Source organism: Marmota marmota, unplaced genomic scaffold (assembly GCF_001458135.2).
Source record: "Marmota marmota marmota unplaced genomic scaffold, marMar, whole genome shotgun sequence".
NCBI classification, from domain to species: Eukaryota; Metazoa; Chordata; class Mammalia; order Rodentia; family Sciuridae; genus Marmota; species Marmota marmota.
The window spans coordinates 547,615-575,063 of record NW_026000222.1 but is presented as its reverse complement, the minus strand read 5'-3'; the positions used below and the strand labels follow the sequence as shown (position 1 = coordinate 575,063).

The window sequence follows — 27,449 nt, the reverse complement described above, 5'->3', positions numbered from 1 at the left end:
TTTTTGTTTTTTTTTTTTTTTTGTAATTTCCCTCTTAAAGGAAAACATCACTTGAAGCTGGGTGCAGGGGCACTTGCTATAATCCCAGCAACTCAGAGGCTCAGGCAGGAGGCTCTCAAGTTTGAGGCCAGCCTGGGCAACTTAATGAGACCTTTTCTCAAAAAGGGCTTGGGAATATGGATCAGTGGAAGAGCATACATGGATTCAATTCCCAGTACCAAAAAATAATAATAAAAATAAAAAGAGCTGGGACGTAGCTCAGTGGTAGAGCATCCCTGTATTCAATCCCTAGTACCCAAACGAGGTGTTCTGTGAATGGCCTCTTCTTCAGAACCCTGATGCTGTTGATAGGTGTGCCGGAGCCACCTCCCGTGGCCTCTTTGCCCTGTCTCACTCCCCTCTGCTTTCTGCCCCAGAGACTGGCCTTGATGTACCGAATGCAGGTCGCCAACATTGACAAGTTTGAAGAGAAGCTTCGAGCAGCTGAAGACGAGCTGAACATCGAGAGCAAGGACAGGATCCCAGTTTCCTATAAGCGCACTGGATTCTTTGGAAAGTATGCTCGTTGTCCTGGTTGACTCTAGACTAGCCCTGACTTGGCTTAGTGCTGTCAGGAGCAAGGTGGAGGCAGGAATCTTGTGGGGCTGGATTCCGGCTGGAGAGGGAGCTACCTGCCTGCTGGACCGCCTCTCGGTCTCCGTCTGCAGTTGCCTGTGGTGTTTCCTAACTCAGCACGTTGTCAGTGGCTGTCATAGAAAAATGGAAAAGAAAGGGTGTAAGTGGGAATGTTAAATGTGATGACTTGGGGTTCTGAGAGGAGAAACATGCATAGGCACTAGGCACCTTGGAACTGACAGGTCCATCAGCCTAAGTGACATCACTCACATCATTGGCAACCTTGCTGGGGCCAACAAACAAAACAGCACGTACAAAGGTTTATCGTGGGTTTGTCACCTGAGAAAATCCCCCTTCACAGTGATGTGCCTCCAAACTCTGTAAGCAGCTCCTGAAAGCTCTGCTTTGAGGGGAACTTCTGATTTTATTGTAGATGTGATAGGCATATGGCAGGCGGTACAGACCGGCCAAGACAGCTGTCTCTTTCCTCCTGTGGAGGGCTGGATCCCAGGGCTTGCTTCTTTGCTGTTGGGCTTGTTTTGCCTTACTCCTTGAAACTGTCGAAGCATAAAGAATCCCCTCTTGGAGAACCACAAGTTCAAGGCTAGCTTGAGCAACTTAGTGAGACCCTTGTCTCAGAATGTCCCTTTGGCTGGAGACGTGGCCCTGGTTCAATCCCCAACATCAAGAGGAAAACAGCACCTGCCCTAGTTGGCCCTGGTTGTGGGCAGTCAGGTACCTGGGTATCTCTACTGCTGGCGTGCTCAGTCTGACCACTCTGGAAACCTCGCAGAGGAGGGAGGTTGGTGAGAGTGGGACTCGCTCTTTGTACGGCTCCCAGGGCAGGGGTCTCCTTTGAGAAGATGGTGTGGTGGTTCTGGCTTTGTAAAGTGCTTCTGTCAGTTGCTTCAGTGACACTTCAGTGTTCATAACTGCCCCTCTCTCTCACCCAGTGCCCTGTATGCCCTGGGGATGACAGCGGTGGGCTTGGCCATCCTGTGGTATATTTTCCGTCTGGCTGGGATGACGGGAAGGGAAGGCGGATTCAGTGCTTTCGTAAGTCTGTGGATTCGAGCCTGCTGGGCGAGTCCTGGGTGTTGTTGCGTATTGTATGCTTGCTGAATCCTTTCCCAGCCAACAAAATAAGGGCAAGTGGAAGTTGGCCTGTGGCAGAACCGGGCCGGAAGCCCGGAAGCCCAGCATGTTTCCTCCTGAGGCTCTCAGAGCTGGCTGGAGGCCCCTCCCCACCGAGCCACTGTGGGGCAGGACTGTACGGTGCTACCTATCTTGTCTTGGCCTCCCTGTTCGGGGGCATTTCTTGAGTGTGCTCTTTCTCCTGTGTCCTCTAGCTGCTGGGGTCTGGGCTGGGGAGGGAGCACCTCATGGAGGAGCATCCCTGGGTCCACTGAGCATGCACACATTCATTTGTCCCCAGATGAAGGCTCTCACTGTGATGTTTTTTTTTCTTTTTTTTTTTAGTTGTTGATGGACCTTTATTTTGTTCATTTATTTATATGTGGTGCTGAGGATCAAATCCAGTGCCTCTCACACGCTAGGCAAGCGCTGTACCACTAACTCACAGCTCTGTCCCCTAGAGGTGTCTTACTTACTTATTTATTTATTTTAAATGTTTTTAGTTGTAGATGGACAATACCTTTATTTATCTATCTTTATGTGGTGCCGAGGATCGAACCCAGGGCCTCACATGTGCTAGGCGAGCACTCTACCACTGAGCCACAACCCCAGCCCCAGGAGAGGTGTCTTTTTTAAAGGCAAATTGCTAGACAACTTTCATACTGATTAACAATGAAACCGATCCCTTTCTCCCGTGTGAATGAAGAGTGGCCCGGGAGCCCATCTGTCCCATGTGAATGGGGGAGTGGGCTGGTCCCAGGGACTGTGGGGGGAGGTCCACCTGGATGGAGACGTGGGGGAGGTGGGTTTCGTGTCAGCCCAGCTGGATGGTAGCTGCCGGCTCCCTCTACTCTCTCCGGTTACAGCTCCCTGCCTGTTGCCATTTCCATGTAGAATCAACTCAAAATGGCTCGTTTCACAATTGTGGATGGGAAGTCGGGGAAGGGCGTGAGCTTCCAGGATGTGGCAGGAATGCACGAGGCAAAGCGGGAAGTCCGAGAGTTTGTGGACTACCTGAAGGTGAGTAGCTGTGCTGCCTTCCCTCCCGAAGGCCTGGAACCACGGTCAGAACGAGGCCTGGATGGTGGCCTCCCCGTCCCACAGGAACACCACACCTGTGCTGGTGTCTGTCCAGCAATAGCACTAGCACAGCGCAGGGCTAGCCACCTCTGGTCACCATGAGCCCTGAGCCATGGTGACGGTGGTGTGAATTGCCCTGCGTGGACCCCTTAGCGTCCCTGGGACAGAGGCTTAGTGTCATGTGTCCATTGCTCTCTAGAGCCCGGAGCGCTTCCTTCAGCTTGGCGCCAAGGTTCCAAAAGGTGCATTGTTACTCGGTCCCCCTGGCTGTGGGAAGACGCTACTGGCCAAGGCAGTAGCCACTGAAGCCCAGGTGCCCTTCTTGGCAATGGCTGGCCCGGAATTTGTGGAGGTCATTGGAGGTAGGTATGGGTCAGGGCTGAGGACAGGCCATTGACCACATGTCTGAGCTGGTTCTTTGAGACACTCTTCCTCAATAGCTGGATTGAAGGGGGAGCCACTAGAATTAAAAAGCAGGTCCTGTATCCTTGTGGTAACCTGGGAGGTCAGGTGGTCAGTGCCCTTCGCCTGCATCTTGGGGGGCTGGGAAGATATGCCACTGGTCTGGCCACCCCAGAGCCACCCCTGCTGGTGTGTGTCTGCTGGGGGACCTGTGTGGATGTGGGCCTCCTTGGCAGACAGCTTTGCTGGCCCCAACACAAGGTAGGATGTGTTTCTTTGTCCATTTCCAATGCTGTCTGCATCCCCTCAGGCCTAGGTGCTGCCCGTGTGCGTAGCCTCTTCAAGGAAGCCCGTGCCCGAGCCCCCTGCATAGTGTACATTGATGAGATTGACGCCGTGGGCAAGAAGCGCTCCACCTCCACGTCCAGCTTCTCCAGCACAGAGGAAGAGCAGACCCTCAACCAACTCCTGGTTGAGATGGATGGTCAGTGCTCAACACGCCCCTCCCTGTCACACACCTGGGAAGAGACTGTCCCATTGTTTTGAGGCTTTTTGGGTAGATAGTGCTGGTCAGTCAGCGTCTAGAGAAGCACTGTGAGAGGTTTTCTTTCCCTCAGTCGCTGTCTGCCCCTCCTGCGCTGGTGTGGACAGGGTCATCCTGAGAGCATCCTCTGGCTGTCGGCACCTTGCAACATGTTAGTGGACACCTGTCTATCACCTGCTGCCCTCAAGTAACTCAGGTCTGTTGTGGCAGGCGTGGCAGTAGTCTAGCAAGAAAGCCAGGGCCTCGAGGGCCACCTGCTGGCGAGGAGGCCACAGCCTGATTTCTGCCCCCCATTTGTCACAGGCTGCCCAGGGCATGGGGGTATGGCTGTGCAGCACCCTGGAAGGAACTTCTGGATCAGCCTTGCAGGGCTTTGCTTTTTTTTTTTTTTTTTTTTTTTTTTTTATTTATTTTATAGTTCGTAGTTGCACACAATACCTTTATTAATTCATTCATTCATTCATTTATTTTCTTGTGGTGCTGAGGGTCGAACCCAGGGTCTCGCATGTGCTAGGCAAATGCTCTGCCACTGAGCCACAGCCCCAGCACCACTACCCCAGCCCCAGGCTTTGCTTTTCTTTGAAGTAAAGATGACCCAGTGAGGGAGAGTTAGTCTCTTTTCCTTTGAGCTACTTCCACTGACCCTTATCCCTGCCCCTCTTTTAAAAATTTTTTATTTTGATGCAGGGTCTCACTGAGTTGCTTAGGGTCTTGCTGAGTTTCCCAGGCTGGCCTGGAACTTGCTGTCCTCCCACCTCAGCCTCCTGAGCTGCTGGGGTCACAGGTGTGGCCCCCATTTCCAGCCACTTTAACCACTTGTGTGTAGTTTTGTGGCATTGAGTTGGTTGCCCACATCCACTGTTCACACCGCCACGTGCAGCTCTGCCCGTGGCACGCTGGCTCCCTCCTGCCCACACAGCCCTGCGTTTTCTCTGTGAATTTGGTGACACTGAAAGCCTCGTGGGTGGGTCATACAGGTTTGTCTTGTGTGACTGGCACATTCCACTCAGCACAGTGTCCTGAAGTTCCCCTGTGGTGTGGTGTGTGTGTCCTGCAACCCCTCCAGCAGACCCAGGCCGCTGTGTGCCTGGCTGCTGTGAATGCAGGTTGCCCTCAGTTTCTGCTCTGAAGGTTTGTTGTTAATGTCTTTTATCAGAATTCTGGTTGCCTGTGGGGGCTGTAATTCTTTTTTTTTTATTTTTAAGAGAGAGAATTTTTAATATTTATTTTTTAGTTTTTGGCAGACACAACATCTTTGTATGTGGTGCTGAGGATCAAATCCGGGCCACACGCATGCCAGGCGAACGCGCTACTGCTTGAGCCACATCCCCAGCACCGGGGGGCTGTAATTCTTAAGGTGTGATTATTGAGGGGAGAGTCCTCCTGTGTTCCCGAAGCTGGCGTAGTAATTGGCAGCAGACAAAGACACAGACACATACACATGCACATACACAAGTGCTTGCCTTGTGTAGCAACGTGCTCGTTTAAAATAACATGGGCTTTCAAAAACTGGCAGCACTTGTAGACGTTCCCTTGTACCTGACCCAAGCTATGAAGGCCAGGATATGGTGTCCACCTGCCCACTGCCTGTGTCTAGGGCTGCCTGTGGCTCCAGGTATCTGAGCAGCGGTCCTGCTCCTTGGGTCCCTCCCTTCCCTGGTTTTGAGATTCATTTCCCTTGCAGAAGCCCTGAACTTCCTGTCCTGGCTGTGGTGTCCTCAGGATCAGGGTGGGGCTGTGCTTGATGGGACTCCTGACACACCTCGTCCCTGAGATGGACTCTGGAAGAGTTGGGCCCCTTCCGCATGCGGGTCTCATCTGGTGCTCAGTTGAGTGTCTGTCCCTGGGCTGCTGTGACCTTAGGTGGACCACTGAATGTGGAAGCACTGGTGACCTTAAACCCTGCATGATTCCTGACAGTGATGAACAAGGTGGTGCTGTGGGTTTTATGAGTTCATGTGGCCTCTGGCGCTGCCCCACACCCTGCCTACTGCTCCTCTTGTCCGGTGATTCACAGGCAGCTGTGAGCACCAAACCCAACAGCCACCTTCCACACCAACAGCAAACACTGCTGGGAGTCGAGTCCCCAGAGAACAGGTGTCCTCAGAGGTGAGGTGCAGTGGCTCAGGTCCTGAGAGCAAGTGCTGCTAGGGACCCCTCAGAGCATCTTGCAGGCCAGGCCCAGGGGCTGAGGATTCATCTGTGCCCCATGCCTTTACAGGGAGCGGTGCTAGCTCTGCCCTTCTGCGTGTCCACTTCCCCTGGGGAAGCCAGACCTGCCATTCAGGCAGTGGTCTTGCCCATTAGGAGGGTGTTGAGAGACTCTGCCCCTGTGCTGTTGCTTCTCTAGGCCTCCGTGGTCCCTCGTGTGCGGCAGGGTGTGGTCCTGACCGGCTGCTGGAGGCTGTGTCTCTGGCGGTGTGGCCTGGCTCAGACGGTGTTCTGGAGGTTACTTGAGGACCAGTGGGCTGCTTGGAGCCTTGAAGAACACTTGAAGGTAGTGTGGGCTCAGGCACAGCGGTCTTGTGACCACTGACAGGTGGAGGGCGCCAGAGCCGCCATGGCCAGGCCTGCATGGTGCTGACCCTTCAAGATCTTCTCATCAGCCCCAAACACCAGGTGACTCCTTCATGAGCACCAGACTGAGAGCATGGCTGGCTTTTGTGGTGCTGACTGACGTTGAAGTGCAGCCTGCTAGAAGTCTTGAGATGACTCGATGGCCATGTGCACCTCAGCGTGGGCCTCACTGGAGATGAGGGCGAAGTGAGCTCCATGTCTCCTCAGGCTCCAGCAGACAGCCTCCCAGCAGCACTGTACCAGAGCCATGTCCCACCGCCTTGTGGGACCCTGCTTGCCTGGAGTAGCAACTTGTAGATGTTCCCTTGTACCTGCCCCAAGCTGTCGAGGCCAGGATATGTTGTGGAGTGAGGCTGCAGCGCATCCTGTTGTGTGGTTCTGTGGTCTGCACGTTGCCCTGCATGCGTGGGTGAGCACACAGGCTGGGGTACCTCGCTCAGCTGGCGCAGTCTTCACCCTGAGGTCCACCCACCTTCCTCAGACCCGAGCACTGCACAGAACATGGCCTCCAGGCAGAGCCTCTGTACTGCCAAGACTGTCGCTTGGTGGGTGGGGGGGGCGGCGCGGGCTCCACCTGCAGCCCACCGGTGAAGGCCTGCTGTGGAGTGAGGCGAGCACCCCCAAGTCTCTCTGTGCCACGCAGCTGCGTGTCCACAGCCCTTCAGAGGCGGGCCTGGAAGTGCGGAGGAGGCAGCTGAGTGAGGGACACCTGATCCTGGAGAAATCGCAGGGGAGGGAAATCAGCCGGGAGGCCTCGGCACAGGGGCCCAGCATCTGTGGGGTTGTTGGGCAGCTTGGGGAGGGAGCAGCGGCCACTGGCCTGAGCACTGCATGGCCACCTGGGGCCAGGTTCATAGAGTCCTCCTGCAAGTGTTCATGCCTTGTGCTGGACAGTAACAGGTGTGTTGTGGACTCGGGTCCCACGTGGGAGTCATCAGAAAATCCCTAGGGGCTGGGGGTTGGCTCTGGGACAGCACTTGCCTACTAGCACGAGGCCCTGGTTTGATCCTGAGCACAACCAGGAGAGGAGGGGGATCCCAAGGTCTTGAATGTGGTTACCGCAGTGGTGAAGCCAGGCAGACAAGCATGAGGAAAGGCTGTTGGGAAAATGCAGAGCTAGGACTTATTACTAGGAAGTAATAAAGAGTACATGCTCTGTAGTGTCTGTCATAGACTTTGTCCCATCCAGGCAGCTACTGTGGAATGCCAAGAGGGCCCTGGCAGCAGTGGTGCCCCACCCATGTCCTCACAGCCTTTGGACCCCAGGCTTCTCCCCGCAGCCCTGCCAGGTGGGTAAGACAGGCAACTTGTGAGTGATGCAGGTGACCCACTTTACCACTCATCAGCCCCAGAAGGTCACTGACACTACTGTTTATGCCAGGTCAGGTGGTGGCCCAGGTCCAGGTGACTCTGGGGTATGCCCAGGCTCAGAGCACTTGGATCACGCTGGGGTTCCACAGTATGTGCTCCACACAGCAGCTCTGACCTTGTTGGAAGTTAGTTAGAGATGCAGCTCCTGGCCCAGCTCAGCCCTGGGGTCAGGTGCACACTGAGGAGCTGGGATGGCTGGCATCCTAATGCCTGGCTAGGAAAGAAGGGACCTATTGTGTCATGTGCAGGTCCTGCTTATAAAATTGTTTGGCTTTGTTTTGCTTTGGTGAAACCTTAAGAGCAATTTAGAAAGCCCTGAGTAAGTAGTGGAGGATTGTCAAAGCTGACAGCAGGGAGCCTGGGACGCTAAGGGAGGGGATAGAACAGGTTTGGAGGCTGTAGAAGGATGTGTTCGTCCCTGTTAGTGCCTTCCTGAGTACCTGCCATTGTGGCTGGGACAAAGGCCCCAGGGCCTGCAGGAACTGCCCGGGCTTTGCTGCTCGACCTCATGGTGAAAGATGTGCCACCTTCTGTCCTCTGCGCACGTATCTGCAGGAGCAGTTGGGGCTTGTTGACTCGGGGTGTCTCTAGACATTGCCATGTATCCCTGAGGCCACTCTAGCCTGCTGGGCTCCCATCTGGGAGGATAGTGGGGGCAGTGAGGCTGCAGTGGCAGGTCTGTCTCCAGTGGGCAGGCACTGTCCTAGGTGCCTCTCTCCCTGAGCCTGGGAAATCTCAGAACCCAGGAGAAGGGCAGCCTAGAGCCTGGAAGGCACTGCACAGCTGTCGTCTGCATGGGCTGCTTTCACTGTGGAGTTCTGAGAATGCTTCATGGGTTCCAGGGCTGGTCCTTGTCAGGGTTGGTGCTCGTGTTCTTAAAGTGTGTGGCTTGTCCTGTCCTCCTTTCCAGGAGGTCCTCTGACAGAGCAGAAGTTACTTGTTTTGATGAAGCCCAGTTTGTTGCCTTTGCTTTTGTGACTCTTCCTTTTAGTATGAAGTCTAAGAACTCTTTGTTGTTCCTAGATCCTAAAGACTTTCTCCTGTGTGTTCCCCCTCTATTTGGTGCTAGGGATCAACCTAGAGTTCATGCATGCTAATCGTGAGTTTCTTATTTAAAAAAAAAAAAAAGAACTTTACATTTAAATTTGTGATCCAAGCTGGGTGCAGTGGCTCATGCTTACAATCCAGTGACTTGGGCTGGGCCGGAGAAGGCAGGAGGATCACAAATTTGAGGCCGTCTTTAGCAATTTAGTGAGATCCTGTCTCAAAATAAAATTAAGCCAGGCACTAACCCTAATCCCAGTGACTCTGGAGGCTGAGACAGGAGGATCATTAGCTCAAACCCAACCTCAGCAACAGCGAGCCACTAAGCAACTCAGTGAGACCCTCTCTCTAAATAAAATACACAATAGGACTGGGGAGGTGGTTCAGTGGCTGCATGCTTCTAAATTCCATCCCTGGTACCCCCAAAAATAAAATATGAAAGGGCTGGGAGCCAGGCACAGTGGTGCACACCTGTAATCCCAGCAGCTTGGAGAGCTGAGGCAGGAGGATTGCTAGTTCACAGCCAGCCTCAGCAAAAATGAGGAGCCAGGTGACTCAGTGAGACTCTGTCTCTAAATAAAATGCAAAATAGGGCTGGGGATGCCCCTGAGTTGAAACCCTGGTACCAAAAACAAAACAAAACAAAAAAACGCTGGGGGTCTAGTTCGGTGGTTAAGTGCCCCTGGGTTCAGTACCTGGTACAAAAAATAAAAAGCTAAACGTGTTTCCTGTAAGCTCTCGTAGACTGCCTGAACACATCACTGCCGGCAGCAACTTAAAACAAGGTACCTTCCAGAGGGTGAACCATGAGACTGGCCTTTCCTTTTCCTTGTGTATGGTGCAGTGGTGGAAAGCAGCTTCCTCCAGCCGCTCAGGTGGATCTTGGGACCGTGCTGACGGAAGAAAGCCAGTCTCGAAGGCAGCAGTCCTGCTGGAGGGTGGGTGGCGATGGGCATCTGCGTCTTGCTAAGTCCACTGTGAAAACCCTGCGTGTGGGAGAGGCATGACCGGTCGTCCCCACGTGGTTCTGACACTGCACCACTGCTGCCTGAAAAGAGCTGCCGGGGAGCTGGTCAGCTTGCTGTGTGTGAGGCCGTAACAGACAGCTTTAGAGAGCAGGGACCAGCCCCAGGCGGTCTGCACCGCCCAGCGCACCTCTGTGGAGCCCATCTGTGAGCCCACCGTCCCATGCTGGCTCTCGCCCTCCCCCTCACCCCTGTTTCTCTGCACCGTTGTCCTGTTACCCTTCACATTTCCCCACTTTCATATCATCTCAGGAGTCCTGGGCCCCTGATGAGAGGCATTCCAGAATCCTGAGCACTACGCCTGGCAGGCCTCCCCAGGCAGGGCCCGGTGAACTGTGTAGGCTCCTGGCTGTTCAGCATCCGCCAGCCTTCAGCCTCCGCAGTCCTCCCTGTGTCCTCTCTGCCTACACCCAGGTATCAGCGGCAGAGCAGAGAGGCTGGGGCCGACTTGGCTCCTTTCAAAGCCAGCCTCCCTTCCACCTTCCAGGCCTGGCCCTGCTGCTGGCAAGATGACAGTGTACCTCGGCCTCCCCTCTTGAGAGGTAGATGACAGTGACAAAGCCGTAATGGTCCTGGCTTGTCAGGTTGCAGGCTGTAGGACAGGGGACATGGTGTTGTGAGAAGGTTCCTAGCAATTCTGGAGTACTTTGGGAGCAGGCTTTGTGTTGGCTTCCGCCTCTGTCCTGGCCACTGTCATCCCATGAAGGTTGGGGATGGCAGCCTTTGGTAAGGTGACCAGGCCCCTGGCCCAGGCTTCGGGGCTTCACTGTCCAACCTGTATACAGAGCTGGTTAAGGACAGAGGGCAAGTCTGACACACCTTCAGGACCTCACTCTCTAGTATTTCTTTTAAGTTTCACTTTCATTAAAAGGTTATCAGCAATTTAAAATTAGTTCATGTCGGGCTGGGGATGTGGCTCAAGCGGTAGCACGCTCACCTGGCATGCGTGCGGCCCGGGTTCGATCCTTAGCACCACATACAAAGAAAGATGTTGTGTCTGCCACAAACTGAAAAATAAATATTGAAATTCATTCTCTCTCTCTCTCTCTCTCTATCTCTATCTCTCTCTCTCTAAAAAAAATATTTTTAAAAAAATTAGTTCATGTCAGTTTATTAGGGATTTCTTAATTTGCAGAAGAGCCAGGTGCAGTGACACATGCCTCTAATCCCAGTAACTTGGGAGACGGAGCAAAAGGATCCCAAGTTTGAGACCAGCCTGGGGAATTAGCAACACCCTGTCTCAAAAGGGGCTGGGGTGTAGCTCAGTGGTAGAGGGCTTGCCTAGCACGCAATGAGGCCCTGTATCCAGTCTACAGCAGCACAAAAATAAATAAATATACAGATACCACAGCATCTTTACATTCTGAACTTTGTGTTAGAGAACTTTTCACACACACCCAGGGGCAAAGCAAAGGGAGCAGTGAGCCTGTGTCTGCCCCACATTCCTCCTCTGTCCACACTTCCCACTCCCTTGCACTCCCCAGCAGATGTTTTGAATCAGATCCAAGGTCTTGAATCTCACATGTTCTGCATATGTCTTTACAGTCAAGAAAACTCACAGTGTCCATCGAGCTCTCCAGGTTCATAGCATGGAATACCCACCAGGCTCAGGTTTCCCTGCAGCTTTTGTGCCAGTGGTTTATTCCAATCAGGTCCAGTCAGAGTTCACACACACAAGGGATCATTGCCTGTTTCTGAAGCCACTTCAACTTCTTGAGGTAGAAACAGGCCAGGTGTTAAGGCACAGTGCTAGTGTGCAGGGCAGACGGCTGCAGCGCAGGAGAGAGGAATGGGCACCTCCCAGGTGAGATGGCAGGATCCCATCCCCTGCGGGCCCCACTCGCCCTGCCTGGGCCCTCAGTGGATGTGGGACAGTTCTGTCTTTGCAGACCCTCAGGGGAAGTGACTGTGTTTGGAAGGCAGGAAGGGCTTCACAGCTCAAGTCCAGAGGGAAGTGGGTATGGCTTTCTCACTGGGCCTGAGAGGGGAAGCCACAGGGGAAAGCCACAGTGTCTAGGCTTCCCACGCTGAAGGCCAAGTGTCCACTCTGTCTCCTCAGGGATGGGCACCACAGACCATGTCATTGTGCTGGCATCCACAAATCGAGCCGACGTTTTGGACATGGCTCTGATGAGGCCCGGCCGACTGGACCGTCATGTCTTCATTGACCTTCCCACACTGCAGGTCAGCACCTTCCTCCACGGTAGGCTGCCAGGTGCCTGGCGCTCCTTCCCTCTGGGTTGGGGCTTGGTGTGACCTGCTGCAGCCCTTGCTGGGTGCCAGCTGCCCACCGTCCCTGACTCCTGCTCTCTCAGCTTGGCAGCTTGCTGGTGCTTACCCACTGGTCTGTCCTCATCCTTGGCGTTTGGGCTTGATAGGGCTGGTTGACTTGTTTGACCAATTTTCTGAGACAAGATCCAGGGAAGGAAAATCTGGGATTTTTTTGTGGGGGGGGGCGGGGGATCTTTTTCTTTCTTTTTTGGCCCTGGGGATTTAATGCAGGTGCTATACCACTGAGTCACATCCCAGCCGTTTTAGTTTTTCAGACAAGGCCTGGCTCAGTTGCTGAAGCCTTGCTAGGAAATCATGCTTGCATGCCGTCTTCCTTTGAGCTCTGTGCAGACCTTGGGATCCTCACCCTTCTTCTCAAGTGCTTGCTTTGCCTCTGTAAGTGGGTGGGGTGGGTGTCCTGGCAGCCCCACAGCCTCTGTGCCACCAAGGGAGCATCAGCCCAGTGTGCAGTGAGGAGGGTCCCGTGTAGTGGGGCAGGAGGAGGGAGGCCTGGGAGCTGGTTAGGTGCTTTGTGTTGCACTACACGGGATGATCCAGAGATGTCTGGCTCTGCACTGGAGGCTGGCTCCTGACTGTGTGAGAAGCATCAGAAAGTTCTAGAACATACAGTGTGTGTTGTGTGAGAATCAGAAGTTTTGCAAAATAAACTCAGCATTGCTGATGTGCTTCATTTTTATATTCGGTATGTTTCATTTTCATCTTTAAAAACACTGCTTTCAGCTCTCTAAATCAGTTTTCCAAACCATGGGTGGTGACCTAGGATGCAGCACACTAACTTAAAAGCCAGCGGTTCTTGTGAGTCCTTGCAGGTCTTGGTGTTGGGGTGACCCAGCACTGCTCTGTGCCCTTCTGGCGGGCTTGAGTCCAACCTGTGGCCCTGTCTGGCAGGAGAGGCGGGAGATCTTCGAGCAGCACCTGAAGAGTCTGAAGCTCACCCAAGCCAGCAGCTTCTACTCCCAGCGGCTGGCAGAACTGACACCCGGATTCAGTGGTATGTTCCCAGCCTGCGGCTGGCAGGTGCCAGTGGGTGGGTGGGCAGTCTCAGTTGTACCTGCAGGTGGTCAGTTTAGGCCTGGGTGAGGCAGCAGAAGGGCCTAAGGGAGGCAGGCCTCTTCTCCCCCAACAGCAGCTCCACAGGCAGCAGGGGTGAGGTCACCTCTGCAGAGGCCCTGCCTGCAGAGCACTGGGGCACCACCTGTGTCCTGTTGTATGGCCTTCCAGGTCAGACTGGGCGCCCTGCCCTGCCTGCCCCGCTGCTCCTACCACCCTCACTGGCTTGGCTGTGCCAGTAGAAGTAGGCAGCACAGATCAAGGTTTTTTAAGGCTTTTTTTTTTTTTTTTCTGTGTGTGTGTGTGTGTGTGTGTGTGTGTGTGTGTGTGTTGTGCTGGGAATTGAGCCTAGGGCAGTATACCACCGAGCTGCATCCCTAGCCCTTTATCATCTTTGTTTTTATTTTTATTTTATTATTATTTTTGTTTCTTTACGTCTGGTGCTGAGATCAAACCCAGTGCCTCACATGTGCTAGGCAAGCGCTCCACCACTGAGCCCCAGCCCAGCCCTTTCTCTTTTTGCTTCTCATAACAGGATCTCACTGCATTGCCCAGGCTGAGCTCTGACTCGTGCTCTCCTGCCTGGGCCTCCTGTCACCTTCCCACACTCACTGCCACTTCCTGTGCTGTTCCCCTTTGGCCACTTGCTTTCCCCTCTTCTTTCTCCCTGGAGAACTTTCTTCCCTCCCTTTCCTTCCTATGACCCCCTTGGGGAAGAGTGAGTGCCCACTCCCACACTGGGCTTGTGTTGACAGGTGCTGACATCGCCAACATCTGTAACGAGGCTGCGCTGCACGCCGCACGGGAGGGGCACACGTCTGTGCACACCTTCAGCTTTGAATATGCAGTGGAGCGTGTGGTGGCTGGTATGATGTGCGCCCCTCTCTCTACAGGCCTGGGCCTAGAAATACCCAGGAAGAGGCCAGTCACATGAGATGCGAGAGCAGAGGCAGGCAGGTGGCCAGTGCAGACGCAAGTTTGCTTGGCCAAGCAGCCGGGAGTGTTGCTTTTCTAAGCTAAAGACACTGCATGCTCACATAAGTGCAGACAGGCTCCCCAGGCAAATTCTAAGATATTCTGCACACCGAGCCGTGACTGTGTGGTGGCTGAGAGCCACTGCCCACTGGACCAGGCCCAAGCATCAGTGGTGTTCAGGTATGTGGAGGCAGCCTGCCCAAGGGCAGGGAGGGGTGTATACACCTTGCTACTGGCAGGGGTGTCGCAAGTGTGCCCCGCCCCTCAGCAGGGTGGGAGGCCCAGGGCTGACCACAGCTCCTCGGGGTGGGGTCCAAGGCTCTCTGAGGAGAGCAGGACTGCACCTGGGTGAGGTTAGAAGCTGCTTGGCTCTGCTGGCAGCCTCCACACGTGGTCCACGCATGTTCTTGTCGTCAGGGCTCGAATGATTACAGGAGCCCAAGACATGCCAGTCTTCTAGAGGAAGCCTCCTTGCCAGTGTCAGAGGAGCTCAGGCCTCCCTTGTGCACCAGCCTTCAGGAAGCATGCCCTGGTGACCCTCAGTTTGAGTGCATTCTGGACACATGTCACCCAGGTCCTCAGGGTCACAGGATGGAAACACAGAGGACAGGATTGGAGCTGCCTTGTCTTCCTGAGAGTTTGTTCTATATGACCATTTATTTTTATGCAAAAGGCGATAAGCTTTCAGTTAATAGCATCCTAGCAGATAAGACCATGGGAACAACAGTCTACTAAAGAAGGCACTCACGGGACACTGTTATGTGTGTCCTGGCCCTGTCTGTGGGTACCCAGCTAGTCCCTACTGAACGTGCAGCATGCTGGTTCAGGGGCATCCATTCTGTGAGACCTATGGCCTATGGCCTCAGGCTTACACCCCTTTGGTCAGCTGGGTAGAAGTGATCTTAGCAGCCACTGCCAGCGTGTTCTAGATGGGTTCAGTCTCACAGTGAGAGGGGGTAGAGGCCCAGTTGCATGCTGCACTAAATACTGTGCACGGAGTGGAACTGGAAGGTACCTGAAAGTCTGGGACAGTGGATGGAACTGCCCCAGAGGGGTGAGCCAGGGAGAGGTGAACAGAGACCCCCCTAAGGAAGGGGCACCCGAGGCAGAGCTGCAGTGGGCCCAAGGGAGCACAAGCAGAGAGCCCAGCCCTGCAGGCCCACCAGGGCAGGGAGAGGCTCACTGAAGGGTGGCACTTGTCCCTAAGGTCTGCAAACACTGGACGAATCCAGCATTTGTCAAAGAAAAAGATGAGACCTCCTGCCACACCCTCCTAAGAGGAGGTGCCCCGAGTGGCAGTTGTGGGTGAGAGGGGGCTGAGCCACAGCCACTGCCGAGGCCCCGGGGTGCCCTGGGACTGAACTCCATTCTTGGCATGCTTTCAGGGACTGCTAAAAAGAGCAGGATCCTCTCCAAGGAGGAGCAGAGGGTGGTCGCCTTTCACGAGTCCGGCCACGCCTTGGTTGGCTGGCTGCTGGAGCACACAGAGGCTGTGATGAAGGTAGGTTGCAGGTGGCTTGGGAGATGACCAGGACATGCCATGTGCGTTTGTGCTTCCTGAGAACAAAGCATGTGGGGTTTGCTGTCAGGTTCCAGACAGTGGCAGACACAGGATGCCAGAGGCAGGGGTGGGTCTGGCATCTGAACCACAGCTTTACTCTGGGCATGACCAGGGCCGCTACCCTTGCCTGCCCTCAGCTTCACAGTGACAAGCTCCATTCACTGAAGGCTCTGAAGTGACAGACATGGAGTTGAGCTCAGCATTCAAGGGAAAAACTCTCTGGTGAGCAGTCCGGGCTTGAGCTTGCTCCTGTCTAATGGTGTTATCTTGTAGCACCTTCCACAAAGCAAACAGGCAAGTCTGAAGGAGCTTGAGTGACCGTTAAAGCAGCTCTGACAGTTGGGGTGTCCACGCTGGCAGTTTGGTTTGAGGTGTATGCTCAGGGGCAGCTGCTCTGTGGAGACACCTCAGCCCCTGGCCAGCTGGCCCTGTCCAGGCCCCCCTCACTGCTCTGTAGTTCACTGTAGCAGATTATTGTCAGGGTCATGTTTGAGCAGCAGCAGGCAGTCCCTCTATGTCTCGGGGAGCATGAGAAGGCTGGTTCTGTGGCATGCTGCCCAGTGGATGTTTCCACTGGCACCTAAGGTGTCCAACAGGCACTGAGTGATGGGCCAGGCCCAGGGTGAGGAACAGGGCACTCATGAACTCAGCAGTGAAGCCAAATAGTATCTTAGAAAATTAAAATTCATGCAGAAAAACTTGGGCTGGTATTGTGGCTCAGTGGTAGAGCGCTTGCCTAGCACGTGCAAGGCCCTGGGTTTGATCCTCAGCACCACATAAAAATAAATAAGTAAAATAAAGGTATTGTGTCCAACTACAATTGAAAAATAAATATTAAAAAAATAATAAAATTCATGCAGAAAAACCCATGATGAGCTGTGTATAGTGGTTGCACACTGGGGAGTTTCGTTGACTTGGGAGGCTGAGGCAGGAGGACCACAAACGGTCCCAAGCCTGCCTGGGCACTATTGGGACACCTCAAAATAAAAGATGGAAGGGACTGGGGGTGTAGCATGGTGGTAGAGCACCCTGGATTCCATCCCCAGTACAGAGCAGAAAAAAGCAGAAACAGTAAACATCTGTGGGATCGAAGCATCAGGATTTCAGATTTCCTTTCCTTTTCAGGATAGTTTGTTGGCTGCAAGTCAGGTGACCTCGTTGTGTTGTGAGAGACTGCTGATGTGGTTGTCCCTCTGAGCGTGACTGCAGCAGTCATGATTATCAAACCATTAATTTGGTTTTAGATTATTTGGGGCCTGGGATAGAACCCAGGGCCTCTAGGCCTCCACCGCTGAGCTAGAACTGCAGCCCTGGTTTCAGACGTTAACTAACCTCTCTTCTGACTCCTCCCTGACCTCTGTAGGTCTCCATAGCACCTCGGACCAATGCCGCCCTGGGCTTTGCTCAGATGCTCCCAAGAGACCAGCACCTCTTCACCACAGAGCAGCTGTTCGAGCGGATGTGCATGGCCCTGGGTGGTCGAGCAGCTGAGGCGATCTCCTTCAGCAGGGTCACTTCTGGTAGGGCTGGCCCACAGGATCTGGAGATGTCAGAGTGGGGTTGTGTTACAGCCTTGGGTTCTGTGCACATGATGGGGTAAATCTGGTGCAAGACCTCAGTGGTGCAAGGGCAGTTTATTTCATTCACTGTTTGTTTATTTATTTGGAGGGTGGTACCAGGGATTGGACTCAGGGGCACTCGACCACTGAGCCACATCCCCAGCCATTTAGAGACAGGGTCTCACTTTTGCTGAGGCTGTCTTTGAACTCCTGATCCTTCTGCCTCAGCCTCAGCCTCCCCAACTACTGGGATTACAGGCGTGTGCCACTGCACCCAGCCAATGCACTTGTTTTTAAAAGTTGAGCTGTTGCCAGAGAAGATTGGGAGCTAAGCAAGCCCTTTAAAATAATTATATAAAAAAATTTACATACGTACAGACTATAAGTGCGATTAATTGGTCACAGCTATATCAAAGTGCATAAAATTGAAGCAGCTTCCCTTTTCTCAAGCGGTTACTCCACTGGGATGTGCAGAAAGGTGACAAAGGGCCCTGCTCCACAACCAGGATGTCAAGCTCAAGGCTGATGGGCTCTCCTTACACGAAGTGGCCTCCTGCTGAGAATTGCCATGGGCATGCTTGGCTGTGGCTCAGTGGGCGAGCACGTGCCTAGCATGCGTGAGGCACTGGGTTCCATTTCTGACACCACATAAAAATATATATTATAATAAAATAAAGGTATTGTGTCCATCTACAACTAAAAAATATTAAAAAAAGAAAAAAAAAGAATTTCCAAGGGTGAGCCAGGCAGGCATCCTGAGCAGTCTTTAAACCAAGAAGATCTCTTTTGGGCTGGGGATGTGGCTCAAGCGGTAGCGCGCTCGCCTGGCATGCGTGCGGCCTGGGTTCGATCCTCAGCACCACATACAAACAAAGATGTTGTGTCCACCGAAAACTAAAAAAAATAAATAAATACTAAAATTCTCTCTCTCTCTCTCTCTCTCTCTCTCTCTCTCCTCTCTCTCCTCTCTCTCTGTTTTTAGAAAAAAAAAAAAAAAAGATTTCTTTTTTTTCCTTTTTACACTGGGGGTTGAACCAGGGTACTTTACCAGTGAGCTACATCCCCAGCCCTTTTTATTTTGAGACAGGGTCTCACTAAGTTGCTAAAACTGGCCTTGGCCTTGCAGTTCTCTCCTGTCTCAGCCTCCCGAGTCTCTGGGGTTATGCAGCCCTGTACCTGGCTAACCCAAGAGCATTTTTAAGAGTGTTAAGATTCTCCCTTAAGGAGCAGGAACCACGTGCAGACTCCTAATAATTTGCGTTGCAGTGAAAGTTCTCAGGGATAAAGTGTTAGGGGAGTGCAGTGCCTCGCCTCATGGGCTCTGATGGGACCTGGAACCTGGTGCCCCTATGCCCCATGGGCTCCTGAAATGTGCCCCTCCTTGATCCTGCACTCCAGGGGCCCAGGATGACCTGAAGAAGGTCACCCGCATCGCTTACTCCATGGTGAAGCAGTTTGGGATGGCACCTGGCATCGGGCCTGTCTCCTTTCCCGAGGCACAAGAGGGCTTCATGGGCATCGGACGACGCCCCTTCAGCCAGGGCCTCCAGCAGATGATGGACCATGTGAGTCTGCTCAGGCCTCCCTGCCACACCCCTGCTGAGCGAGAGGGGCCCCTGGGGCTGCTGCAGGTGTTTAGCTGTCCTGCTCAGGAGGCCCACTGTTGCCCGAGTACCCTGCTGCAGACCTGACTCAGGTTCGCCTCTCTCAAGTGCTGGTGTCACCCTGGCCCGTTGAGCATGTTTCCTTGTAAATCTGTGGAGAATGTCAAGTGCACTGAACAAAGCCAGTATACACCCCCCTGCAGCCTGTGGCCGGGCCAGGATGGTGTGCAGGTCTGTCCTGGGATGGCTTCAGCTGCTGCAGCTCATGTGGCTACTGTGGGTACAGCAGAGGACAGGTGGGACCCCTACAGCCACAGCCAGCAGGGTGTGAGTAGCTGCAGGTGGGCAGGCTTCTGGACATGGGTGTTCCTAAGACAGGTGTGAGTAGGAGACCGCTGTTTGTCACAAGAGCTGGAAGGTGTGTGCCTGTGTTACTTCCCTGCACTTAGGTGTTGGAACTGGCTGTTGGGGATGAGTCTGTAGACAGCACTCAGCTGTCCTTTCTTGTGACAGATCTGCCCCTTTCCTCCACAGGAAGCAAAACTGCTGGTGACCAAGGCCTACAGACATACCGAGAAGGTGCTGCTGGACAACCTAGACAAGCTGCAGGCGGTGAGGGCCAAGCGGGCACCTGTTTCTTCACCTCTTGTTTTGTGACACTGAACTGGCACTTCTGTCAGCTGGGAATGGTGTTGGGGGACCCAGACCCAAGCCCCTACCTCACCAAGCACTGTGGGCAGCTCATTTGCAGGCTAAACCTGCCTCTGCATGTGAATCGGTGCATGGGGTTGGTCATCCCTGCTCTGTAGCCTTGGTCTCACTACAGGGTGGACGAGGATGGGTGCAGGTCGGGATCCCATTGACTGTAAAGCAGACCTGCCCGGTTAGGACTGTGCAGTTGCTGAAAGCAAGCAGAGACTTGGAAGGGAAGTAGAGAGTTGATGAGGCTTGCAGCTGGAGGATGGTCCCAAGGCCAGGCGGGGGGGTGGGGGGTGGGAGGTCTCGCACATGCTGTCCTGGTGCCTCTGTGCCCTTGGAAAGAGCACCGTCCCAGCTGTCCTGCACAGAAGGGCCTCCCTGGGCAGAGGGGCTCTCTGCAACGCGTCCCTGTCTCAGATATCCTGCTCTCAAAGGCACTTGTCCTGCGATGCAGGAACTCACATAACGCTGTGTTTGTTCTTTCTAGCTGGCAAATGCCCTTCTGCAAAAGGAAGTGATAAACTATGAGGACATTGAGGCTCTCATTGGCCCACCGCCCCATGGGCCTAAGAAAATGATCCCACCACAGAGGTGGATTGATGCCCAAAGGGAGCAGCAAGCCTCTGGGGAGGAGGAGGTGGCCCAGCAGCCTACACCCCAGGGGGAAGAGCCCTCTTGGCCCAGATAGCTGCAGCTCTTCGACCGCACCTCGGTGATCCAGGGCTTCTCCCCAGCGGCCCCTCACCCCCGCCCCATTTCCTGTCGTGTGAGATTTGCACCTGTGCCTGTGGAGCCTTCCAGGCCTCTGTGGCGGGCCTGTCTGCTGGTCTCTGTCAGTGTTAGCCACCTCTTCAGAGGCAGCTGGCACTCCTGGTATTTGCACATCGCTCCCCCGTTAGGAATGCACGTGGAGGTGCCCCAGTTCCCAGGTCCAGGACTCGCACTGCACGTGTGGCTGCATGGTCCAGAGACAGCCCAGCAATCAGACTGAAGCCAGGCCTGTCCTGAGACTCCCATGGAATGCTAACAGGGTCCACCATGAAGGGCCCTCTGAGCCACTTGTCCTCTTCTCATGGCACTCACTCAGCAAGGGGACAACAGCTTTGGGACTGGGCACTGGGCCCTAGAGGACTGAAACATCGCACCTGCCGCCGTGTGGACAGCTGTGAGGAGGGAACCTCTCCTCTCTGGTCCAGCCTTGTGCGTGGGGAAACACCTGGGTTTTGACCCCGCTGAGGGTCGCGCTGCTTCACTGACAAGTTCTGTGGTGGGGCTGGGGGGCAGCTTGGGTTAGCGCGTGCCTAACGTGCACACTCCGGGTCCATCCCCAACACCACAGAGAAAAATAAAATCCTGCAGGTGGAGAGCCTTTGTGCTGCACTGCCCAGGTTACAGAGTCCGGTTGCAGATCCTCTCTGAGGCACGTGGTGACCAGAAGGCCATCTAGGGTGGAGCATGGACACCTAGCGGGGGCCTGGCTCTGGCTCCTGGAGTGGCAGGTGGGCACCTGCTGGCAGCTCCTGCCCTTGGTGCCTCCGCGCTCCCTGTGCAATGGCACTTGGAGCTGTGAATCGTGGTCACTTCCTTTTGTCCCAGTGCTGACTCGCCCTGAGGAAGCCTGCAGGGCTGTGGGAGGTACATGGGGCAGGGGCTCTGGGCGCTTTGTGAGGGACACTGCCTGGGCCCCAGGTCTCCAACTGTACTACCAGAGACTTGTACCTGGGAGGTATCTGCCTGGTGCTGCCCCAGGGCACGTCCTTGGCAGTTGTCCTCAAGTGGACATGGCACCTGCGTTGCCCATTGAATGGGCTGTGTGTGTATCCTCTGGGGAGTCATGGGCTGAGTCCAGGCCACAGCAGTTAGGGCAGCACCTCAGGGGAGTGGACCAAGGTGCAGCCTGGCCCCCAGCACTTGTCAGTGGCCATTGCTCTGATTTATAGAAGTGAGTCCTGTAGGCTGACTCTGGGCATCCTCGATGATCGCAGTGAGCCCCACTTGTGCTCAGGCTTCTGGGATGCGTGCCACTCTTGTGCTGCAGCTGTGTCATGCCTACACCGCTGAGGTCCCCAAGGTGCCAGCTCCAACAGCAGCATGTGGGTCCCTAGGCAGCGGGGCTGCCCTGGGCATCCCTGTGGGCACCACGAGGCCTGCAGGTGCACTGTGGCCCCCTTCCCAGGGGGACCAGAACGTGCCCTTCGAGCAGGTGTGTCTATCACTACAACCCCAGAAAGCCACTGAAGGGTAAGAAAGAAAACATGCACTTGAATCCCAAAATCATGCCCCATTTTCCATGCGTTCAGATAATGGCGGACTTTAACTTCTATTTTAAGCATTTTCAGCGAGCCTCTCTGACCTGTGTGTGGCCACAGGCCTGACTGAAGCTGAGAGGCTGGTGGTGGTTCTATGACTATCTCATCTTTGACCCAGAGTTGCTTAGTTAGTGCCTTGCTTTTTGCAAAGGCTGGCTTTGAACTCATGATCCTCCTGCCTCGGCATCCTGGGCTACTGGGATTACAGGCGTGTGCCACCAGGCCTGGCCCTGTATGTGATAGTTTTATAAAGACCAGGATTGTGGGCTGGGGCTCAGCAGTAGCACACATGCCTGGCATGTGTGAGGCACTGGGTTCAAATCTCAGCACTAATATAAATAAATGAAATAAAGGTCTATCAACAACTAAAAATATTTTTAAAAATTTTTAAAAAGGAGGGGATGGGGTTGTGGCTCAGTAGTAGGGTGCTTGCCTAGCATGAGTGAGGCACTGGGTTCGATCCTTAGCACCACATACATAAAAAATAAATAAAGGCATTATGTCTACCTACTTAAAAAAATGGATTGTATATCTGGGGGCGTTCCATATGCTGAGAGACAAGGAAGCTGTTACTGGGGATTGGACCCAGGGGCATTTTACCATCAAGCTACATGCCCAGTCCCTTTTTTTTTTTTTTTTTTTTTTTGAGAGAGGGTCTCACTAAGTTGCCTAGGCTGACCTCAAACTTGGAATCCTCCTGCCTCCACCTAAATTGTTGGGATTATTGCCACCACGCCCAATTTAGCTTGGGTTTTTCTGAAGCCCAGAGAACTCTGGAGTTACTCTCAGGACACACCAGCAGGGAAGGTGGGAGCCACAGCAGATGCAGGTTGGTTTGGAATGAGTAGGTTATGTCTGTAATTGTGTATCAGTACAATCAATCTAGTTACAGGGGTGGACCTGAGAAATGGGTCCACACCACTCTGTTCATGGCTCTTACTTACCTGACAAGCCCGTGAAGCTGCTGGACTATGACCTCTGCAGCTGGGAACTGACCTTCCTGGGCCAGGTTGCTCAGTGGTTATCATCATGACAGGTTTAAACTCTCCTTTGAAATCTGATTAATTGACTAAATCTTGTTCGGTAGCAGTAAGACTCAGTATGACAATGGGTCTAGTATGTGCCTACGGGTCCTGTTTTCCCCCTTTTCTTTATTTAATAAAATTGAGTAAAGGCCTTCTCTATTAGTGGTAACTGAGGTTAGACATGAAAATGAGACATTTTATTAATCACTGTGATTTTTTAGTATCTAGATCAGTTGATTCATTTTGATATTATGTGTAAATGGACAATTTAAAAAGAACCCTCAATCTCTTACTGAGAGAAGATCTCAAAAAATCAGTCTATTTTAGAATATTATCTTTTAATTAGGTATCTCTTAGTTGTCTTTTAGAAAATATGATTAAGTTTACTTCCCAGTGTAGGGAGTGATATATAAATATCATATAATGTTTCATGGATCATAGGTCCAATCAGAGAACTTATATAATACCAATTTCCAACAAGGTTTGCAACTTTTTTTAAAATTTAATTGAAGGGTTTGTAACTTTTATTGTTCAAAACCAATGTACGACTTTAATTTGGAGAACATTAATCCTAATAAAATATTCTCCCAAATCTCACAACTATTCAACAAACAAAAATAATATGCAAGAATCATCAGTGTCTTTGAATCAATCAAATTTAGTCTCCAAGGAGAACTGTCAAAATTGGGATCTAAGTCAGCAGTTTAATGTATTTAGTGTTTAATCAAGGATGTAAATTTATTCACCAAAATTAATCCTTGCCTTAAATAGTAAGAATCCTTAGGCAATAAAGACCTTCCTTAAAGGAAATAAACTTAACATTTTAATAGGTCTTTAACATGTCAAAATATGGACAAAATTTACTTCACATCAACATAGTAAAATTAGGGAAATAGTCTGAAATATCCTTGAATTAATTGGTTAAAATTTTTATAGCCAGTCCAGTACATATAAATCTTTTTCAATTGTTTTAACTTCCTATATCATCTGTCTTGAATAATGATATAAATATTTTCCTATTTAGGAAAATACTGTTATCATTAAAATCTAGAATATAAAGACGTTGTTTTACCCAAAGATGATTTCTTTTTTTCTTCTTAGGACCTCCAATATGTGCTTCCTCTCTGTTGAACAAAGTATCTTCTTTTCCTTTTAGAATTTTTCCTGGTTATACTTTGGCACAACTTCTGAAAACCTTAGAATCTAAACAAATTATTGTACCTTGATAAGAAGAAATGTCTCAAAGAAAATATAGTTAAAGGGCTGGGGTTGTGGCTCAGCGGCAGAGCGCACGCCTAGCATGTGCAAGGCCCTGGGTTCGATCCTCAGCACCACATAAAAATAAATAAGATAAAGATATTGTGCCCAACTAAAAGCTAAATATTAAAAAAAAAAAGAAAATATAGTTAAAGCCCTTGGATACTTCTGTAGACAGAATTGTATTTGTTTATCATCTTATAACGTTTGTACAATAATCTGAGAGATTACTTGATGATTGTATTATCTCTTGAAAGCAAATTTATAGTAAAATATATTTATCTCAAATATCTAACTAAAAGGCAGAGCATTAGGTAAATGCATGTATTAGAAATATCTAAATTATGTGTTTTCTGTTGAAGAAAAATGATTAGATAAATATATATTTAACAATTAGATATGTTAATTATTTTATGGATAAACAATTAGACATATATTAATTATTTTATGTATTAACAATTATAGGTTATCTAAATACCTAGAAAAATATATACCAGGAATAACAGCATAACTTATAATTGTATAAACTTTATGTAACCACGTGGTTCTTAAGATATTTGGATCCATTTTAATTTTCCATGAATAAGTAGTGCATTTTTTATATACATGACATCACATAATAAGATCCTTGTGTATATATTTATTTCTTGTGATTATATAGTCAGGAATGACAATAAGGATTTTTTGATTATCACAGGAACATTGCCGGCTTTTGTTCCTGAGGCAAGCAAATACATCTTCATAATCTTCAAAATTAAAAGCAAAATATAAAGAAACATATTTTGGATAATTCTCATTAATAGCATTATTTAGTAACATAACCATAGAGAAAAAAATCATCAGGTTATTTAGCTCATAAATAACTTAAATTCAGGGCTGCAATGTGGAAATCTGTGGAATTAGATTTTGCCTGAAAAAGATATCTTTCATTAGCATTTACAGGTGGGCATTCTTAAAAATGTAGGCTCTGTGTAGTTCCCGCTAGTAGGTCTGAAACAGGAAGTACAGGCTAGTGGCTGGAAGGCGGAACCAGAAGTCCTGTCTGAGTGACAGTGCAAGGACCAGTGGGAAGCCTGTGGAAATGCGGGGGGCGGGACCAAGAAGCCTCCTCCCGCCAGCCAGGCTTCCTTCGGTTACCACGGTGATGGAAACAGCTTGGAGCTGACTGCCCATTGTCAGGGGCAGAGGCACCTTGAGCTTCTCTAGCCGGTCGCATTGCTATGATTTGTTTTTTTCTCCACCCTGCGGGAAGTAGTTTGCCTTGTGTCTGCCACCTGCGCTTGCTGCAGCAAGTGTTTTCCCTTACAGCACGTGGCACTTTAAAAGTGAGTTTTAAGGGCAGACGCCAGTGTTACTATCAGATTTTAAGGCAATCTGCGTTTGGCACCCAGGCCAGGTCGTTTAAGGGTTAAAAGCACTGCAGGCAGTGGGTCGAGTTACAGACCCCATAAAGAGCAGCGGCTAAGTTCCAGCCATTCTGATCTGTAGGACAAGAATGTAGCAGAGGTCCAGTATAAACTGAATATTCACAAAACAACAGAAAAACAAAATTCACTTCTCTACAGGTAAAGAATCCTTGTATCAAGTCTCATCATAGAATCCTTCTTCCCTTTTTCACACTCTCCAAGTGCAGACTTCTAGTACATAAACCCAAAAAATCTTTACCTAATATTTCAAAATACAAAGATTCACAAAAACAATCCAAAAAAGGTCCACAAAAGCACTTTTACCATGGGAGAGGAATGAACTTAACAATATATCCCATTAATCATCTTAATAATTCTTCACATTTATTTAGGGTCTCTAGAATTGCAAAAATAATTTTTTTAATCTAAAGATGAAATATTCCCAGATATTAAATATTTTTATCACAGATTTTTCTTCTGCCTAATTCACTTACTTTCTACAATTCAGCCCCCAATACTTTGAAATCCTAAGGGCGCTTAACTTCTGGAGGAAATTCCAAACCTACTAAACTTCTAAAATTCACCCTGGAGTCCCTGTTCAGGCGCCAATTGTCGCATTCCACAACTAAACACTCAGGGTCACTCTAGGGGAACTGGGCTGCATGAAATAGCCACACAGAGACAGACAAATATCTTTCTCTTTGGGTCCTGTGACGGCTTCTCTGACCTTAGGGGTCCTTGGAAAGGGAGATCGAGGGACAGGTGCTGAACTCTTTTATTGGGAAGAAGCCATTCAAATGAGGCAAGGAGTAGGATTACAAGGTGAGAGTAGCTCAACCCCTCTGGGTGCTGCCTACTCCTAGGGCCACTTCCAGAGCCACACCTTATTATCCAAGCAAGGGAAAGCCACGAGTTATTGCATCAGGATTTAAAGTTGTGTGCATTTGGAGTGGCTCCCCACAATTGGGGGTCAGTCCTGAAAGAAGATCTGGACCTATGCCCCATCCTTCCATGGGTGTTCATCTGGGAATTCTGGACCTCCTTAGTTGAGGCCCACACCCAGGACATAAATTCTTGGGCAGAGACATGTCTACATAATTCTATGCCAGGGGACTGGGTCTGTTTCTATAGTTAAAACAACAACAACAACAAAAAAAAACATGCCAGCCAAATCTGCACAACTGTTCATTTCTTAATTGTTCCCAGTGACAACACTATATTTTCAGCAGAATTTCATATCAGAACTTTTCTTTGCCCCTCAATTTTACATACATAGGAAATCAGGAATGTTCGGGCTTCAAAAAGTTGGATTCTATGTCCTTTTGGGGCTGGGCATGATAGCATACACCTATAATCCCAGTGGCTGAGGAGGCTGAGACAAGAGGATCTTGAGTTCAAAGCCAGCCCCAGCAATGGCAAGGCACTAAGCAACTCAGGAGACCCTGTCTCTAAATAAAGTACAAAATAGGGCTGGGGATGTGGCTCAGTGGTTAAGTGCCCTTGGATTTAATTCTCAGTAACAAAATAAAATTCAAGAATCTGTGTCCATTTTGGTTTTGTGCAGCAGAGTAGTCTCCAAATCACAACTTTAGGGCTGGGTTTGTGGCTCAGTGGTAGAGCACTCTCCCAGCATGTGTTTGTTGCTAGGTTCAATCCTCAGCACCACCTACAAACAAATAAATAAATAAAGCTACTGTGTCCATCTAAAATATATATATATCACAAATATATATATATATAATTACTTTATTTTTTAAATTTTATTTTCTTACAGCCACCTTGATTCTGATGTCGATTTCAGACCTGACTTCTACCAGGTGTTCCAGGCAGCATCTTTTCCCCCACCTTTGGCACTGGAGACTGAACCCCAGGTGCCTTACTACTTTTTTAGTTGTTTTTTTTTTTTTTTTTTTTTTTTAG

The 27,449-nt window shown here is 50.9% G+C and overlaps 1 protein-coding gene across 4 annotated transcripts in view; it reads left to right on the top strand.

Annotated features, from left to right (window-relative positions):
* The window catches only part of Spg7 (SPG7 matrix AAA peptidase subunit, paraplegin), a 31,724-nt gene extending 10,793 nt beyond the window's left edge, over positions 1 to 20,931 (top strand). Inside the window, exons 5-17 of one of the 4 annotated variants that reach the window (XM_015495945.1) lie at positions 417 to 556; positions 1,569 to 1,671; positions 2,644 to 2,769; positions 3,029 to 3,191; positions 3,542 to 3,715; positions 11,852 to 11,976; positions 12,973 to 13,075; positions 13,890 to 14,000; positions 15,495 to 15,610; positions 17,034 to 17,190; positions 18,628 to 18,794; positions 19,368 to 19,445; positions 20,020 to 20,931. In XM_015495945.1, the coding sequence (XP_015351431.1) occupies positions 417 to 556; positions 1,569 to 1,671; positions 2,644 to 2,769; positions 3,029 to 3,191; positions 3,542 to 3,715; positions 11,852 to 11,976; positions 12,973 to 13,075; positions 13,890 to 14,000; positions 15,495 to 15,610; positions 17,034 to 17,190; positions 18,628 to 18,794; positions 19,368 to 19,445; positions 20,020 to 20,220 (1,764 nt within the window). In that variant the 3' untranslated portion in view covers positions 20,221 to 20,931. The remainder of the gene's footprint in view (positions 1 to 416; positions 557 to 1,568; positions 1,672 to 2,643; positions 2,770 to 3,028; positions 3,192 to 3,541; positions 3,716 to 11,851; positions 11,977 to 12,972; positions 13,076 to 13,889; positions 14,001 to 15,494; positions 15,611 to 17,033; positions 17,191 to 18,627; positions 18,795 to 19,367; positions 19,446 to 20,019) is intronic. The other 3 variants (XM_048792639.1, XM_048792641.1, XM_048792640.1) reach the window with 3 other exon arrangements.
* The last annotated feature ends 6,518 nt before the right edge of the window (positions 20,932 to 27,449 follow it).